At 37.4% G+C, this 17,894-nt stretch overlaps 1 protein-coding gene across 11 annotated transcripts in view; it reads right to left on the bottom strand.

The window, feature by feature from the left end:
• Positions 1 to 17,894, bottom strand: part of RYR2 (ryanodine receptor 2) — an 826,096-nt gene that overhangs the window by 4,411 nt on the left and 803,791 nt on the right. For all 11 annotated transcript variants that reach the window (XM_072637850.1, XM_072637853.1, XM_072637851.1 and 8 more), the window contains 2 exons: positions 3,949 to 4,105; positions 305 to 369 (listed from right to left, as the gene is read on the bottom strand). In XM_072637850.1, the coding sequence (XP_072493951.1) occupies positions 305 to 369; positions 3,949 to 4,105 (222 nt within the window). The remainder of the gene's footprint in view (positions 1 to 304; positions 370 to 3,948; positions 4,106 to 17,894) is intronic.

The following is a 17,894-nucleotide window of genomic DNA, read 5'->3' as shown; positions in this document are numbered from 1 at the left end:
TCTAGTACCCAACTACTACTTACTTTAGGATAATTTACACTTACAAATTTCAGAGAATTAGGCACAGCTAGCTTTACTATGGCATATCTACTGTAGATGGCATCTACATAGATGTACACAGATCTTCTGTAGATGGCATATCAGTCATTACTTTTGCTCTCCTTTTTAGAAACTAAGGTCAATGAGAGAGTAAAACAAAACTGTCATATTTTTCCTTCCTTATATTCATGCTTCTTTCACTAATGAAAAGACAAGAAAGAAACAACCTACAAATATAAAGAAACATAGCAATCTAATTTCTTACCTCCATATCTTCTTTAACTTGTTCTTGCTGGTCTCTTAATTCACCAAAGGCATCAATAATTAAACCTGGCAGTAAATAAGGATAATGTTTAACTTTCATCAACAATAATGAAATGAGTTTTTAAGGTGATATTCCCACAAAAAAATGACCAAATGCAAAGTATTTTCTGAAAATACATCTATTATTTAGGTAAGTGACTGAAATATTATTTGTTAATAGTACCACAAGAATATGTAATATATTTCCTTAGGGTTTATACCTAGAGAATTTGAAATTTAATTTTTAAAGGTAAACATTTAATAAACAGTCATAAGGCACCTCTGTGGCACAGAGGGCAGAGGACTGGACTGGGAATCAGGAAGTCTGTGAGGTGCCAGGTAAGTCACTTACCTTTGTTCAACCTCAGTTTCTTCAACTGTAAAGGGAATAATTACAATACCTACTTCCTAAAGTTATTGTGACAATCAAATGAGATATTTGTAAAAGCACACTGCAAACCTTTAAATGCTACATAATTGCTGTTATTGTTGTCAAAGAAATTAAATTTTAACTTAACTGATTTTTTAACTTAAGAACTAAACTTTACTTAAAAAAACATATTTTGAAAAGGAGTCCTTTTATTCAAATCTTCTCCATTTCCTTCTTCCTAAAATACAGGTCCAATGCCTTGTTAAGTCTCGATTTGTTTATTTATTTATTTGGCAAAACATCTTTTTTTCCAATTGGACACTGTTCCTCTTTGCTCTGCACTTTGTCAAGAAGATCTGGTGGTAGAGTTTAAGGACTAGAGATCAGAAGCACATCCTTTTCAAATTTAGCATTTTAACTTTTTTGTCTTCAATCATTCATTCAATCAAGAAACATTTATTAACTGACCACCTTATGTCAGGCACTGTATAGACACTGAAGGTAGGACAAAATGACACAGTTCAAGTTCCCATCCTCAACAAATATAGTCTGATGTTGGGACATTATCTTAATACGTAGGTATGTACAAAAAATAAACAAAATAGATATTAGATAACCTTGTGGGGCCAAAATCTGGATGAGAAAGGCTGGATACATAGGTCTGGGAATCATTTGTGTGGAAATAATTAAATGCATGGGAGTTCATGAGATCATTAAGTAAGAAAGTTGAAAGAAGCAAGTCAGGATAGAGAGACTTGGGAAATAACATAGTTTAGGAGTGTGATGTGGATGATGACCCAAGAAAGGAGAGTAAGAAGAGGCAATCAGATAACTAGATAGTGCAGTGGATATAGCACTGGGCATGGAGTTAGGAAGATTCCTTTTCATGAGTTCAAATCCAGCCTTAGACACTTGTGTGACCCTAGGCAAATCACTTAACCCTGTTTGCCTCAGTTTCTCATCGTTAAAAAAAATGAACTGGGGAAGAAACTGGCAAATCACTCTAGTAGCTCTGCCAAGAAAACCCCAACTGGTCAAGGAGAGTTGGAAATAACTGAAAAATGACTGAACAACAAACGTCACAGAAACACAGAAAGGAGAATGTATCTAAAAGGAAAGGGTAATCAGCAGTGTCAAATAGTGCACAGAGATCAAGAAAGTTGAATTTAATCACTGGTAACTTTGGAGAAAGAAGTATTGGTTAAATAAAAAGACTGGAAGCCAGACTGCAAAGTGCTTATAAGACAGTTAAAGAAAATCAATGAGTGTAGCCATTTTTTGAGGGAATTTGCTGAGGAATGAAAGGGAAACATTAGACTATAGCTAATGGGGATGGTAGGGTTTTATGAGGGTTTTTTAAGGATGAGAAGAACCTGACCTTGTTTCTAACTAGCAGGAAATGAAGCAATAGATAGGGAGAAATAAATTGATAATTAGCCCAACAAAAATGTACATGAGAAGGCTGGAGAAGATATATGTGAAGAAGAGTTATTGTTGGTGAAGAGAAACCCTTTTAATTTTCTTTTTCTATACCAACCACAGCCCAAGACTACACACTATAGGCTGAGCCAAGGAAAACAAAGTGGCCAGAGAAGTCAAAGGGGAAAAATTATCTGCTTGATTCTTTCCTGACCTGTCTACAACTTCCTGTGGAAGACTCTTGGGTGCAGGGGGGAGGGTATATAGCCTGCCTAATAATGAAAGGAACTGTGCTCCTCCATGTTGCAGGACCACCTGAGCTAGTAAGATGATGCTGAGGAAGGTCCGGAAAAGGGTTGAAGAGGTACTGACCAAGACCATATAGAGCTTCTTTCTTCTGGAGCAAAGCCTGAAGTAGGTGGCAGAGGGGAAGTGCATCAGGAGTGGAAGAAAGAAGCAGTAGTGGCTGGGGTAACCAAGAGCCTCATGCCTAAGATCCTGGGGGACTCCACCTCCTGGGCAGCATCATCACAGTGAAAGAATTGCTGGCACATGGTGGGGATGTGCTTTAGCACATCTGGCACATCCTGCATACACACATATGACTAGTACATTTGCTGCTTCTACCAGAGAAGCTATATTAATGCACTCTTTCAGTGTGTAGGGGATATATACTTCATTAAGTTTCTCCTATACTGTACTACATTTTATCCTAATAATGATAAAAATAGATAACATTTACATAGTGTTTTAAGATTTGGAGAGTATTTGATAAATATTATCTCATTTGATCCTCATAACAATCCTGAGAGGTAGGAACTATTATTATCCACATTTTACAGATAAGAAGGTGGGGCAGACATAGATTAAGTGACTCAGTTAAGTCAATGAGACTGCATTTGAACTCTGGTCTTCTTAACTTGCCACTTCTTAACTAGTCACTAAGCTACCTAGCTGCCTCTAAAAGCCTAAAACTATGAGTTTTCAAAAGTGTAAAAGTCTATAAGGAGAAATCAAGGAAAGGGAATTCATGGTCTAATCTGGCATATATCCTTGGGTTTCAAGGATTATAGATAACAACTGTAATTTTATAATCTATTTCATTACTGAGAAAAAAATAATTTTGATATAGTGGAATAAAGATCACTACAAGTCAAAACTGGGTTCAAATTCAGTCTGCCACATACTGACTGCATGGTCTTGGGCAATCCCTTCACTGCTGCAAACTTCAATTCCTGCACTTAAAAATGCGATAATAATGTGCTACCTATTTTGAAAGGTTGTTGTGAGTAGAAATTGCTTAAAAGTCTTAAAGAAAAATTAGCAATTTTTACTAGTGATACTTGCAACTTCTCACTTTAAAAAAAATAATAGCTTGTTTAGCTAAAAATCTAAATCAGCAATAATAAGTATTGTCTTCTTGCTGCACAAAAATCTTCCATACTCTTTCACGTTTCACCAACTGAGCCAATCAGAAAAAGTAGCTGGGATTCTGTGGCCTAACTCCAGTTCTATTTTCTCACATTTATGACCTTAGTCCCATAGAAACATATTGATGAGGTATTACTGTAGAAAATCTGCAGAGAAAACATAGAATAAGATATCTGATCTAGTATGTATACCTTGAATAGAACCTTTTTAAGGGTAATATACATTTTATTCACAAAGAATATATAGAAAGATAGATGACTTTGCCAGAAATATCTTACAAGCCTTACCCAAACAAAGCATGTTTTAATGGATTTCTTAATGATGAAATTCAAAGATAATCTTCAGTTTCAGTATAGATGAAGTACAGGGGGAACATAGACACATACCTTGTATGATGGCCAGAAGAATGACAATTACAAAAAAGAAGAAGGTGATATCAAAGATGATTCGATAGATCTCATATTCATCTCCCGCTGGATCTTCAATTTCATCCCCAATACCACCACCAGCACGTACCCCGACATACATATGGAACATATAGCACTGGAAAACACAAGGACAATTGACATTTATGTAGCGCTTTACAATCGCAAAATGCTTTACACTAATTATGTCACTGGAGTTGCTAAAGAGGATTTAAATATTGTAGTTCTTTTTCTAGGGTCAGAATTAGGATGTGAACCTGTCACGCTAACTCCAAATACAGCATTCTATTAATTACGCCTCCCTATCTCTTACGACAAAAGACCATCTGATTCCATACACAACCCCATCTACATGTTTCTCTCATTATATTACTAATAAAATTTCTGGGAAAAAAGTATTTAAGAGTTTATGTTTTACCATGAACTCCTTTGGCTTCAATATTTGTAAATGTGACACTTTTGACTTGTGCTTTCTGCTGTCTTTTATACAAAATTTGATTCTGCATACTCTTTCTTAGTACTTTGTGTTTCACTTCAAATGAAATGAAAAAATGCCTCATCAGGATCTTGGCTCCAAAGCATCTGAGATAATAAGCTAATTAAATGAAGTAACATATTTAGTTCTTTTTAATGAAGTTGCTGAAGTTTTCTAAGTATTAGAAATAAAGGAATGTGAGAGGTGGAGCCAAGATGGGAGAGTAAAGGCAAGGACTTGCCTGAGCTCTTCCCCAAACCCCCCCAAATACCCTAAAAAATGACTCTAAACAAATTCTAGAGCAGCAGTGAAACAAAAATACAGAGTGAAACAAATTTCCAGCCCAAGACATCTTTGAAGGTTGGTAAAAAAGGTATACTGCACCACCGTGAAAGAGGAGCACAGTCCAGCACAGGCCACATCAGCATAAACCCGACCCCAGTAAACCCAGGGTGTGCCTCAGGGTGACTGAATCACTGACAGCAGTGGTGGTTTCCAGACCTCTCAGCCCACAGACACCAAAGATAACTTAGAAAAGTCATCAAGAAAGGTCTGTCACACCTGGGTGAGAGTACAGGCACAATCTAATGCAGGCCATGCTAGCACAGCCCTGTTCTCAGCAAATCAAGAGCAGGAGTTGGGAGTGATTGAATCAGTAGCAGCAGTGGCTGCTTTCAGAGCTCTCAGCCTACAGACAGTAAAGGGGTCAACCAACTTGTCAGAAGAAGATTACAGAGGGTGAAGTCAAGATGGTGGAGTGAAAGCACAGATTCACTAATCTCCTTCAGATACCTCTAAAAAGTGAATCTAAACAAATTTTAGACTGGCAGAATCCACTAGGAAACAGAGCGTGGCAGATTTCTAGCCCAGGACAGCATAGAAGGTCTACAGGAAGAATCTGTTTCAGGGGACTGTGGGAGCTCAGATCACACAGGCTGCACCAGGGTCATAGTCATAGCAGAGCAGGACAGCTCTGGGGAGGAATGAATCAGAAGTAGCAGTGCAAATTCCCAAGTCTCTCAGCACAGGACAGGAGTTCAGCAGAACTGAGTGAGAGAGAATTGCAGGACCTACAATAACAGAAGCAGCCACTCCTGGGGCAATCATTTCACAGACTAAATGTTTGAAAGTCACCTACTTGAACTTTAAGAAGCCAAGATGGTGGAGTTAACTGTAAGTGCTCTCACCTTCCCCTTGCTGACCTCGAAAAGCCCAGAAAATACTGCCCCAGGAATCCTAGAATAGAGGAGTCAGCAGAAGAGGAACAGCAGTCTTTCAGTTTGGGAGACTAGAGAGATTGATGGGAAGGGTTCCTTTTGCTGTGGCTGAAGGGGATCACCAGGGCAGGACCAGAAGCATCACAGCAAGAACCACCTCTGTGGACCAACAGAAGAGTCTGAGCCCCAAGGGGTTGGGGCAAGTAAGCACCAACACCAGGAACCCAGGTGTGCCTTTGCACAGCCAGGGAAATTGTGCAGACATCATTGCAGACAGGGTTCACCAGGTGCTAAGCCTGCCTGTGCTCTAGTGTAGACCAAGGTGGGGAGGAGACCTCCCATGGCCATACCACCCCTCCCCCACGCTTCACATCAGGAGCTTCTGGGGAAACTCTGAAAGACTTCACCTGGCCTCCTTGGCCTTGGCATACACTACCCAGCTCAGCATCAGGTAGGTTGCAGCATTTTAGCTTCTAGCTGAAAGAACCAGAGGTCATAACACACAAAGTCAGTAACCAAGCCTCAAGTTCTCAGCATAAGAAACATGGGACAGAGCCCCCTCTGCCCTAGAAGTATAGTGCCAAGTTAAAAGTCAGGAAAAAGGCAATCACCATGCGTAAAAAGCAAATCAGAAAAGCAAAGACCAAAGAATCTTACTATGGAGACAGAAAGATCAAAATACAAATTCAGAAGAGCACAGCACTGACAATATACCCACATCTGAAGCCTCAAAAGGGAATATGAACTGGTCTCAAGCCCAAAAAGTATTCTTGGAAGAGCTCAAGAAGGATTTTAAAAGTCAAATTAGAGAGGCAGAAGAAAAACTGGTCAAGGATTTTAAAAATATAACTGCAAAATTAAAAAATAATTAATCAAAGAGAACCGTTTCTTAAAAAGGAAAATTGGCCAAATGGATAAGCAGGTACAAAATTTAACTGGGAAAATTGGACCAATGTTAAAGGAAGTACAAAAGCTAATGGAAGAAAACAATTCCTTAAAAATTAGAACTGGGCAAATCAGAAGCTAATGACTCTATGAGACATCAAGAATCAAACAAAATCTACTGAATGAAAAAAACAAAAGAAAATGTACAATATTTCATTGGAAAAACAACCGACCTGCAAAATAGATCCAAGAGAGAAAAATCTAAGAATTATTGGTCTACTGGAAAGCCATGATGAAAAAACATGCCTGTACAATATCTTCTAAGAAATCATCAGGGAGGGGGGTGGAGCCAAGATGGCTGAGTGAGAGCAACGACTCACCTAGGCTCTTGGACAAACTCCTTTGGATACCTCTGAAAGGAGAATCTAACCAAATTTTGGAGGTGCGAAATCCAGTGGGAGACAGACTGTGGCAGATTCAGAGCCCAGGAGAGACTGGAAGGTCCACAGGAGGGATCTCTTCCATGGGGGTGACCCCACAGTGCACAGTGCAGTATGGCCGGCGCAGTGGAGCAGAAGAGCCCTGGGAAACCTGAGAGCAGCAGACGGAACTGGCAGAGAGGCAGCCGAGGGTGGGAGACCAGCAAAGCTGAACGACTGGAGGCTGCTGAGCGCCAGATATCAGCGCAGCAGCGACTGAGACTTTCAGCCTGCATATTAAACATGGGTAAGTCACCTACTTGAACTTCCTGGAACCAGGATGAGGGAGTGATCAGTAAATGCTCTCTCCTCCCCCCTTGATGACCAAGAAAGAAAAATATTTCCCCAGAAAAATTCTAGATCAGCGGGAACAGCAGAGGGTACAAATAGTCTCATAACACCTGAGGCTAGGAAAATAGCTAAGGGGGATTCCTCCTACTGTGGTGGAGGCAAACCAGAAAGACAGAGGACCCAGGGCACTGAAAACTCACACTAGGACCCAGGCAAGTCTCAGCATCAGAAGAGAAGCCCCAGAAGGGGTGGGAACTCACACTAGCATCTAGGCGTGCCTCAGCACTCCAGGGGAAATGGGAACACAATAGGGCAGCTGGAATCACCATCTCCTGAGCATGCCTTTGCCTCAGTTCAGCTGAGGAGATCTCCCATGACCAGACCACCCCTCCCCCACACTTAACAAGCTAACCACAAGGCTGATCCTGGAAACACAAAACAATAACCTGCTCTTAGCTTTTTCACACAAGTCGGCTCAGCACCAAGTTCTGAAGCTTCTAACTGAAAGAACTAGAAGCCACTAACACACAATCAACATTATGAACAAGAAAAAGCAAAAGAAGGGTGAAAAAACCATAGAAACTTTCTATGGGGTAAGGACTAAAACACAAATACCAAAGAGGTCAGTACTGAGACTGTACTTCCTTCTCAAACTTCAGAAGGGACTATGAACTGCTCACATGCACAAACAGCTCTCCTGGAACAGTTGAAGAAGGAAACAGAAGAAAAACTGGTCAATGATTTTAAAATTATAAAAAAAGAATTCACTGATGAGAATATCTCTTTGAAAAAGAAAATAGAACAAATGGAAAAGGAAGTACAAAAATTAACTGGAGAAAATAACTCCCTAAAAGGAACAGTTAGTCAAATGGAAAAGGAAGCACAAAACCTAACTGGGAAAATTGGACAAATGGAAAAGGAAGTACAAAAATTAACTGGAGAAAATAACTCCTTAAAAGGAAAAATTGGACACATGGAAAAGGAGATGCAAAAGTTAACTGCAGAAAACAATTTGATAAAGATTAGAATTGGGCAAGTAGAAACTAATGACTCAATGAGACAGTAAGAATCAGTCAAACAAAATCTAAAGAATGAAAAGACAGAAGAAAACGTAAAATACCTAACTGGAAAAACAACTGACCTGGAAAATAGATCCAGGAGAGACAATTTAAGAATTATTGACCTGCCAGAAAGCCATGATGAGAAAAAGAGTCTGGACAATATCTTCCAGGAAATCATCAAGGAAAACTGCCCAGAAGTGCTAGACACAGAGGGCAAAATAGTTATCAAAAGAATCCACCATGCACCTCCTGAAAGGGATCCCAAACTCAAAACCCCAAGAAATATTGTTGCCAAATTCCAGAACTATCAAGTGAAGGAAAAAATACTACAGGCAGCCATAAAGAAACAGTTCAAACATCAAGGAGTTACAGTCAGGATCACACAGTACCTTGCAGGTTCTACATTAAAAGATTGAAGGAATTGGAATCCAATATTCCAATTATAACCAAGGAGCTGAGATTACAACCAAGGATCAACTACCCAGCAAAGTTCAGCATAACATTTCAGGCAAGGAGATGGTCATTTAATGAAGTAAAGGATTTCCAGACCTTCCTGACAAAAACACCAGAACTTCATAGATAATTTGATCTTTAAATGCAGGTTTCAAGAGAAGCACAAAAAGGTAAACGGCAGGGGGGGTGGGGGTGGGGAACTTGTTACTCAATTTGGGCAAACTGTTTACCTCCCTATAAGGGAAAATGATACATGTTAATCTTGAGAATTGTGTATCTATTATGAAATATAAAAGGGATATATATAGAGGGAACGGGTATAAAGTAAATGATGTCATGTTAAAAATATGATTTAAGTATGCCAAAGGGATTTTAACAGGAGGTGTGAAAAGGAGGAAGCAGAAAATGGTAAATTATATCACAGGAAGAAGTACAAAATTATAGTAGAGGGAAAGAGGGGAGGGTGATGAGCATTGTTTGAGAGATACTCTCATCTGATCTGTTTCAAAGAGGGAACAATAAACTTAAGTAGATAATCCTAACTAGCTCTATAGGCAGTAGGACAGGAAGGGGGAAGAAAGGGGAGGGAAGCTAAAAGAGAGGGAAGAAGCAATAAGGGTAAAGGGGAATAAAAGGGAGGGGCACTAAAAGAAGGAAGGGAAGGTTTCAGGAGGAAGTGATGAAAAGTGAAAACTATTGAGGAGGGGAAGGGAGATTGGAGAGCTAAAAGCACAAATGGTGGGAAAGAGGATGGAGGGAAATACAGAGATTGTAATCATAACTGTGAATGTGAATGGAATGAACTTTCCAATAAAATGGAGACGGATAGCAGAACGGATTAAAAGTCATAATCCAACAATATGTTGTTTACAAGAAACACATCTGAAACAGGGGAATACACACAGGATAAAGGTCAAAGGTTGGAGCAGAATATATTGTGCTTCAGTTGATGAAAGAAAAGCAGGAGCAGCAATCCTAATCTCAGACAAAGCAAAAGCAGAAATAGATCTAATCAAAAGAGATAAGGATGGAAACTATATCCTGCTAAAAGGCACCATAGACAATGAAGCAATATCATTACTAAACATGTATGCTCCAAGTGGTATAGCATCCAGATTCTTAGAGGAGAGGTTGGGGGAGCTGAAGGAAGAAACTGACAGCAAAACTATACTATTGGGGGACCTCAATCTCCCCCTCTCTGAACTTGATAAATCTAACCTCAAAATAAATAAGAAAGAGGTTAAGGAGGTAAATAAAACCCTGGATAAGGTAGATATGATAGATCTCTGGAGAAAATTGAATGGGAATAGAAAGGAATATACTTTTTCTCAGCTGTACATGGTACATATACAAAAACTGACCATGTACTGCACAATCCAGTGCAGAAAGGCAGAGATAATCAATGCATCCTTCTCAGATCATAATGCAATAAAAATTATGTGTAATAAAAGGCCAAGGAAAGATAAACCAAAAATCAATTAGAAACTAAGTAATCTAATCCTAAAAAAGGAGTGGGTTAAACAACAAATCATGGAAACAACTTCATTCAAGAGAATGACAACAATGAGACAACATACCAAATCTTATGGGATACTGCAAAAGCAGTTCTGTGAGGAAGTTTTATATCTTTGAATGCCTACATAAATAAAATAGAGAAAGAGGAGATCAATGACTTGGGCATGCAGCTGAAAAAGCTAGAAAAAGAACAAACTGAAAATCCCTAAGTAAATACCAAATTAGAAATACTGAAAACCAAAGGAAAGATCAATAAAATTGAAATTAAGAAAACTATTGAATTAATAAATAAAACCAATAGTTGGTTTTATGAAAAAACTAATACAATTGATAAACCTTTGGTCAATTTGATTAAAAAAAGAAGGAAGAAAATCAAATCACTAATATTAAAAGTGAAAGGGGTGAACTCACCTCTAATGAGGAGGAAATTAAAACAATAATGAGAAATTGCTTTGCCCAACTTTATGCCCACAAATTTGATAATCTAAATGAGATGGATGAGTATTTTAAAAAATACAAATTGCCCAGATTAACAGAAGAGGAAGTTGAATACTTAAACAACCCCATCTCAGAAAAAGAAATTGAACAAGCCATCAATGAACTTCCTAGGAAAAAATCTCCAGGGCCAGATGGATTTACATATGAATTCTATCAAACATTTAAAGAACAGTTAATTCCAATAATATATAGACTATTTTTGAAAACTGGGGAAGAAGGAGTCCTCCCAAATTCTTTCTATGATACAAATATGGTTTTGATACCTAAACCAGGAAGAGACAAAACAAAGAAAATTATAGACCAATTTCTCTAAGGAATATAGATGCAAAAATTTTAAATAAGATTTTAGCAAAAAGAATACAGCATCTTATCATGAGAATAATACATTATGATCAGGTAGGATTTATATAAGGAATGCAGGGCTGGTTCAGTATTAGGAAAACTATTAGCATTATCGATCATATCAACAACAAAACTAACAAAAACCACATGATTATCTCAATAGATGCAGAAAAAGCTTTCAACAAAATACAACACCCATTCCTATTAAAAATGCTGGAGAACATAGGGATAAAGGGAAGTTTTCATAAAATAATAAGCAGTATCTACCTAAAACCTTCAGCAAGTATTATATGCAATGTGGATAAGCTAGATGCATTTCCAATAAGATCAGGTATGAAACAAGGATGTCCATTATCACCACTATTGTTCAATATGGTACAAGAAATGTTAGCTATAGCTATTAGACAAGATGAAGGAATAAGAATTGCAAAGGAGAAACTAAGTTATCATTCTTTGCAGATGATATGATGATATACTTAGAGAATCCCAGAGATACAAGTAAAAAACTACTTGAAATAATAAACAACTTTGGCAAAGTTTCAGGTTACAAAATAAACCTGCATAAATCTTCTGCATTTGTATATATTAGCAACAAAGTCCAACAGGAAGAGATAGAAAGAGAAATCCCATTTAAAGCTAGGGTAGACACTATAAAATACTTGCAAGTTTACCTGCCAAAACAAACCCAGGGACTATATGAACACAATTACAAGACACTTTTTATACAAATAAAGTCAGATTTAAGTAAGTGGAAAAACATCAGTTGCTCATGGGTAGGCCGAGCTAATATAATAAAAATGGCAATTCTACCTAAATTAATTTACTTATTTAGTGCCACACCAATTAAACTATCAGATAATTATTTTCTAGAGCTGGATAAAATAATATCAAAATTCATCTGGAAGAACAAAAGGTCCAGAATATCAAAGGGACTAATGAAAAGAAATGCTAGGGAAGGTGGCCTAGCGCTACCATATCTCAAATTGTATTATAAAGCAGCAATTATCAAAACCACTTGGTATTGGCTAAGAAACAGAAAGGTAGACAAGTGGAATAGACTTGGCACTTAAGACAAAGTGGGCAAGGAATATAGCAACCTCCTGTTTGATAAACCCAAGGACCCCAGCTTCTGGGATAAGAACTCACTGTTCGATAAAAATTGCTGGGAAAACTGGATAACAGCATGGCGGAAACTAGGCATAGACCCATGCCTGACACCATACACAAGACTAAAGTCCAAATGGGTACACGATGTAGGTATAAAGATTGATGCCATGGACAAACTGGAGGAGCAAGGAATAGTGTATTTATCAGATTTATAGAGAAGGGAAGAATTTTTTACTAAAGAAGAGATAGAAAGCATTATGAAATGCAAGATGGATAACTTTGATTACATTAAACTGAAAAGTTTTTGCACAACCAAACCCAATGCAACCAAAATCAGGGGGGATATAGTAAATTGGGAAAGAATTTTTACAGCTAATCTCAGGGATTAAAGGTCTCATTTCTGAAATATATGGAGGACTCAGCCAAATGTACAACAATACAAATCATTCCCCAATTGATAAATGGTCAAAAGATATGAATAGGCAATTTTCAGGGGAAGAAATTAAAGATATCTATAACCACAGGAAAAAATTCTCTAAATCACTTTTGATTAGAGAGATGCAAATCAAAACAACTCTGAGATACCACATCACACCTATAAGATTGGCAAATATGACAGAACAGGAAAATGATAAATGTTGGAGAGAATGTGGGAGAGTTGGAACACTAATTCATTGTTGGTGAAGCTGTGAGCTCATCCAACCATTCTGGAGAGGGGTTTGGAACTATGCCCAAAGGGCTACAAAAATGTGCATACCCTTTGACCCAGCAATATCACTACTAAGATTGTATCCCCAAGAGATCATAAAAATGGGAAAGGGTCCCACATGTACAAAAATATTTATAGCAGCACTCTTTGTAGCTGTCCAAAACTGGAAATCAAGGGGATGCCCATCAATTGGGGAATGGCTGAATAAGTTGTGGTATATGAATGTAATGGGGTACTATTGTGCCATAAGAAATGATGAACAAGAAGACTTTAGAGAGGTCTGGAAGGACTTATATGATCTGATGCTGAGTGAAAGGAGCAGAACCAGGAGAACTTTGTGCACAGCAACGACCATGTTGTGGGAGAGTTTTTTTGGTAGACTTGGAACTTTGTAATAACGCAAGAACTTAAAAAATAATAATAATTCCCAATGGTTTTCTAAGACAAAATGCCTTCCACACTCAGAGATAGAACTATGGAATTCATTTGCCAAATGTAGCAGATAATGTTTGTGTATGTGTGTGTGTGTGTGTGTGTGTGTGTGTGTGTGTGTGTGTATTATGTTTTGATTTGTTATATGATTTCTTCCATTTATTTTAGTTTGTCTACACAGCATGACTATAATGAAAACGTATTCAATAGGAAAGTATATGCAGATTCTATATAGAATTGTATGGCATCTAGGGGAGAGAGGGGAGTTGTGGGGGATAGGTGGGGGTTAAAAATCTAAGTTTTTTTGGTAGTGATTGTAGAACATCAAAAAATAAATTAATTAATTAATTAAAAAAAAAAAAGAAATCATCAGGGAAAACTGTCCTAAAGTCTTAACTCCAGAGGGCAAAATAGTCATTGCAAGAATCCACCAATCACCTCCTGAAAGAGATCCCAAATTGAAAATGCCAAGGAATATGGTTACCAAATTCCAGAAGTATTAGGTCAAGGAGAAAATATTATAAGCAGCCAGAAACTCAAATACTGAAGAGCTACAGTCAGGATCACACAGGACCTTGCAGCTTTTATATTAAAAGATCAGAGGAATTAGAATATGGTATTCTGTAAGGCAAAGGGGCTTGGACTACAACTAAGGATCAATTACCCAGCAAAATTGAACATAGTGGTTTAGGCAAGGAGAAGGACATTCAATGAAATACAGATTTCCACACCTTCCTGATAAAAAGGCCAGAGCCTGATACAAAGTTTGATCTTCAAATACAAGACTCAAGAGAGGCATGAAAAGGTAAACAGGGAAAGAAATGTTATTCAGTATGGGCAAATTGTTTACATCCTTATATGGGAAGATGATACTTGTTAATCTTGTGAATCATATATTGATTATACATTTAAAACATTTGCAAAGACTCTTTATCCAAAATTCCATTCACATACATAGAAAGAACTATAGAATCAGAACAGAGAATGAAGCAGACTATTTTCTGTTTTGCTATGTATTGTTTTGGTTTTTCTTCTCTGATTCATTTTAATTCTTCTTCTATGCAACATGACTAATGTGAAAATGTGTTTATTAATAAGAATGTATGTGTAGAGCCCATATAAGATTGCATGCTGTCATGGGAAGGGAGGGGTGAGGGAGAGACAGAAAAATTTAAAATGTTATAGAAGTGATGGTTGAAAACTGAAAGAAATTAATTATTAAAAAAAGATTACAGGGGTCTTTTTACTAGCACTAGGGCAGGACTCTATTGTTTTGCCTATACTTGGATATGGGTCGCAGACCTGGGTGGCAGTCCCAGGGTGAGGAGGAGTACTAGAATAGTAAAGTTTGGGGCCAGAGTAGAGGTGGGACTCTCCTTACACTTTTAGGACAGAAAAGAGTGCTTGTGGTTGCTCACAGACCAGAGAGTAGGAAACACCTCTCCTTAGATCATACCACCTTGGAAGAACTAAAAAGTTTCAGTTCCCTAGAAATATCTCTGAAAACAGATGCACAAAACCCCCAAAACTTCAGAGCCCTACTTTAGCAAAGAGTGATAAGTTAACTAATAGGTTGGGAAAATGAGCAATCAATAGGAAAAAAGTTATTATGGTGACAAGGAAGATCAAAGAACACTGCAGAAGAAGACAATGAAATCAAAATACAAAGCCTCCAAGAAAAATATGAATTTATCTTAGGCAATGGGACAGCTCAAAAAGGATTTTGAAAATCAAGTAAGAGAAGAAGAGGAAAAATTGGAAAGAAAAGTGCCAGTGATGCAAGAAACTCATGAAAATAAGTCAATAGCTTGGTAAAGGAGACACAAAAGAATACTGAAGAAAATAACACCTTAAAAAACAGACTAGGTCAAATGGCAAAAGAGATCCAAAAAGTCAAAGAGGAGAAAAATGCCTTAAAAAGTTGAATTGGTCAAAGGGAAAAGGAGATCCAAAAGCTCATTAATGAAAATAATTCATTAAAAACTAGAATGGAACAAATAAAAGCTAATGACTTTATGAGAATTAAGAAGCAATTAAACAAAACCAAAAGAATGAAAAAAATAGAAGGCAATATGAAATATATCATTGGAAAAACAACTGAGCTGGAAAACAGATCCAGGAGAGACCATTTAAAAATTATTGCACTACCTGAAAGTTATGATAAAAAAAAAGATCCTATACAATTATCTTGCAAGAAATTATCAAGGAAAATTTTCCTGATATTTTAGAAACAGACGGTAAAACAAAAAGAGAAAGAATCCACTGATCACCTCCTGAAAGGGATCCCAAAATAAAATCTGTCAGGAATATTATAGCCAAATTCCAGAGTTCTCAGGTCAGGGAGAAAATATTGCAAGTAGCCAGAAAGAAACAATTCAAGTATGGTGGAGTTACAATCAGGATAACACAAGATTTGGCATATTCTACATTAAAGGACATAATATTCTGGAGGGTAAAGGTGCTAGGACTTACAATCAAAAATCACCTACCCATCAAAAACTGAGTATAATACTTCAGGGGAAAAAATGCAAATTTAATGAGATAGAGGACTTTCAAGAATTCTTGATGAAAAGACCATAGGTGAATAGGAAATTTGATTCTGAAATATAAGACTCGTGAGAAGCATAAAAAGGTAAAGAGAAAAGGGAAATCATAAGAGACTTAAAAATTTTAAACTGTTTACATTCCTGCATATAAAGATCATTATTTGTAACCTGTAAGACCTTTTCTCATTATTAGAGTAGTTAGAAGGAGTAGATAGATAGACAGATAGACAGATAGATAGATAGATAGACACACACAGAGACAGACAGACAGAGAAAGAGAGAAAGAGAGACAGAGAGAGAGATGGCACTGGTGTGAGTTGAATATAAAGAGATTATATCTAAAAAATAAAATTAAAGGGTGAAAGAGGAAATGTGCTGGGAAAAAGGGGAAAAGAGGTAGAATGAGGTAAATTATCTCTCCTAAAAGAGGCAAGAAAAAGATTTTACAGTGGAGGGTAAGAGAGAGGAAGTGAGGAAGAGTGAGTGAACCTTCCTCTCATCAGAACTGGCTCCCGGAAGAATAACATACACACCCAATTGATTAGAGAAATGTATCTTACTCTACAGGAAAGCATGTATGTATTTGTCCTTCGCTGCCAAAGAAGATCATGCCATCAGAGAAATAATGACATGACTTGCATTTGACTTTGGTTTGAGTAAGGGAGGGTTGTGCAGGTCACCAGCCTCACTTCTCCTCCACAGCCATCTGAATTCAGTGATCAGATATTCATCAGGATGACTGGAGATGACCCAGAATGAGGCAATTGGGGTTAAGTGACTTGCCCAAGGTCACACAGCTATTAAGTGTCAAGTGTCTGAGATGAGATTTGAACTCAGGTTCTCCTGACTCCTGCACTGGTGCTCTGTCCACTGCACCACCTAGCTGCCCCCAAAGGAAAGTAGGAGGGGAAGAGGATAAGAAAAGGGGGGAAGGGTCTGATAGAAAGGAGAAGAGATTAGGAGAGGGAATAGTCAAAAGAAAAATACTTTTGAAGAGGGACAGGGTGAAAGGAGAGAGAGCATAGAATAAACAGGGTGGGGAAATAGTATGGAAGGAAATACAGTTAGCGATACAGTGAAAAAAATTTTGAAGCAAATTTCTCTGATAATGGTTCACTTCTCAAACATGTAGAGAACAGAGTCAAATTTATAAAAATAAAAGCCATTTTCCAACTGATAAATGATCAAGAGATATGATCAGTAATCAAAAGCTATCTATAGCTATGTGATAAAATACTTTAATTCACTACTGATTGGAGAAATGTAAATTAAAAAACATTCTGAGTTAATACCTCATACCTATTAGATTGGCTAATAGGACAGAAAAAGTAAAAAACAAGCATTGGAGGGGATATGGGAAAAATCAGACTTAAATGCTCTATTGGTGGAGTTGTGAACTGATTCAACCATTCTTTATAGCAGTTTGGAACAATGCCCAAAGGGCTATAAAACTATGCATCCTTTGACCTAGCAATACCACTACTAGGTCTGCATCCCTAAAGAGATAAAAAACAAAAAGGAAAAGGACCTACATGTGCAAAAATTTTTATATAGTGGCTCTTTTCTCAGGGTAAAGAATTAGAGGTTGAGGGGAAGTCCATCAATTGGGGAATGATTGAACAAGTGGTATGTGATTATGATGGAATATTATTGTACTATAAGAAATGATGATTAGGATGCTCTCAGAAAAACCTTGAAAGACTTGCATGGGCTGATGCAAAATGAAATGTACAGAGTGCACAAAATAACAGCAATAATGTAAGATGATCAGCTGTGAATGATTTAACTATTCTCAGTAATACAATGATCCAAGACAAGTCTGAAGGACTTATGATGAAAAATGGTATCCATCTCCAGAGAAAGAACTGATGGTGTCTAAATACAGATGAATGAATGA

The sequence above is a fragment of the Notamacropus eugenii genome, chromosome 2 (assembly GCF_028372415.1).
Source record: "Notamacropus eugenii isolate mMacEug1 chromosome 2, mMacEug1.pri_v2, whole genome shotgun sequence".
Lineage (NCBI taxonomy): Eukaryota > Metazoa > Chordata > Mammalia > Diprotodontia > Macropodidae > Notamacropus > Notamacropus eugenii.
This window is presented reverse-complemented; position numbering and strand designations above follow the sequence as displayed.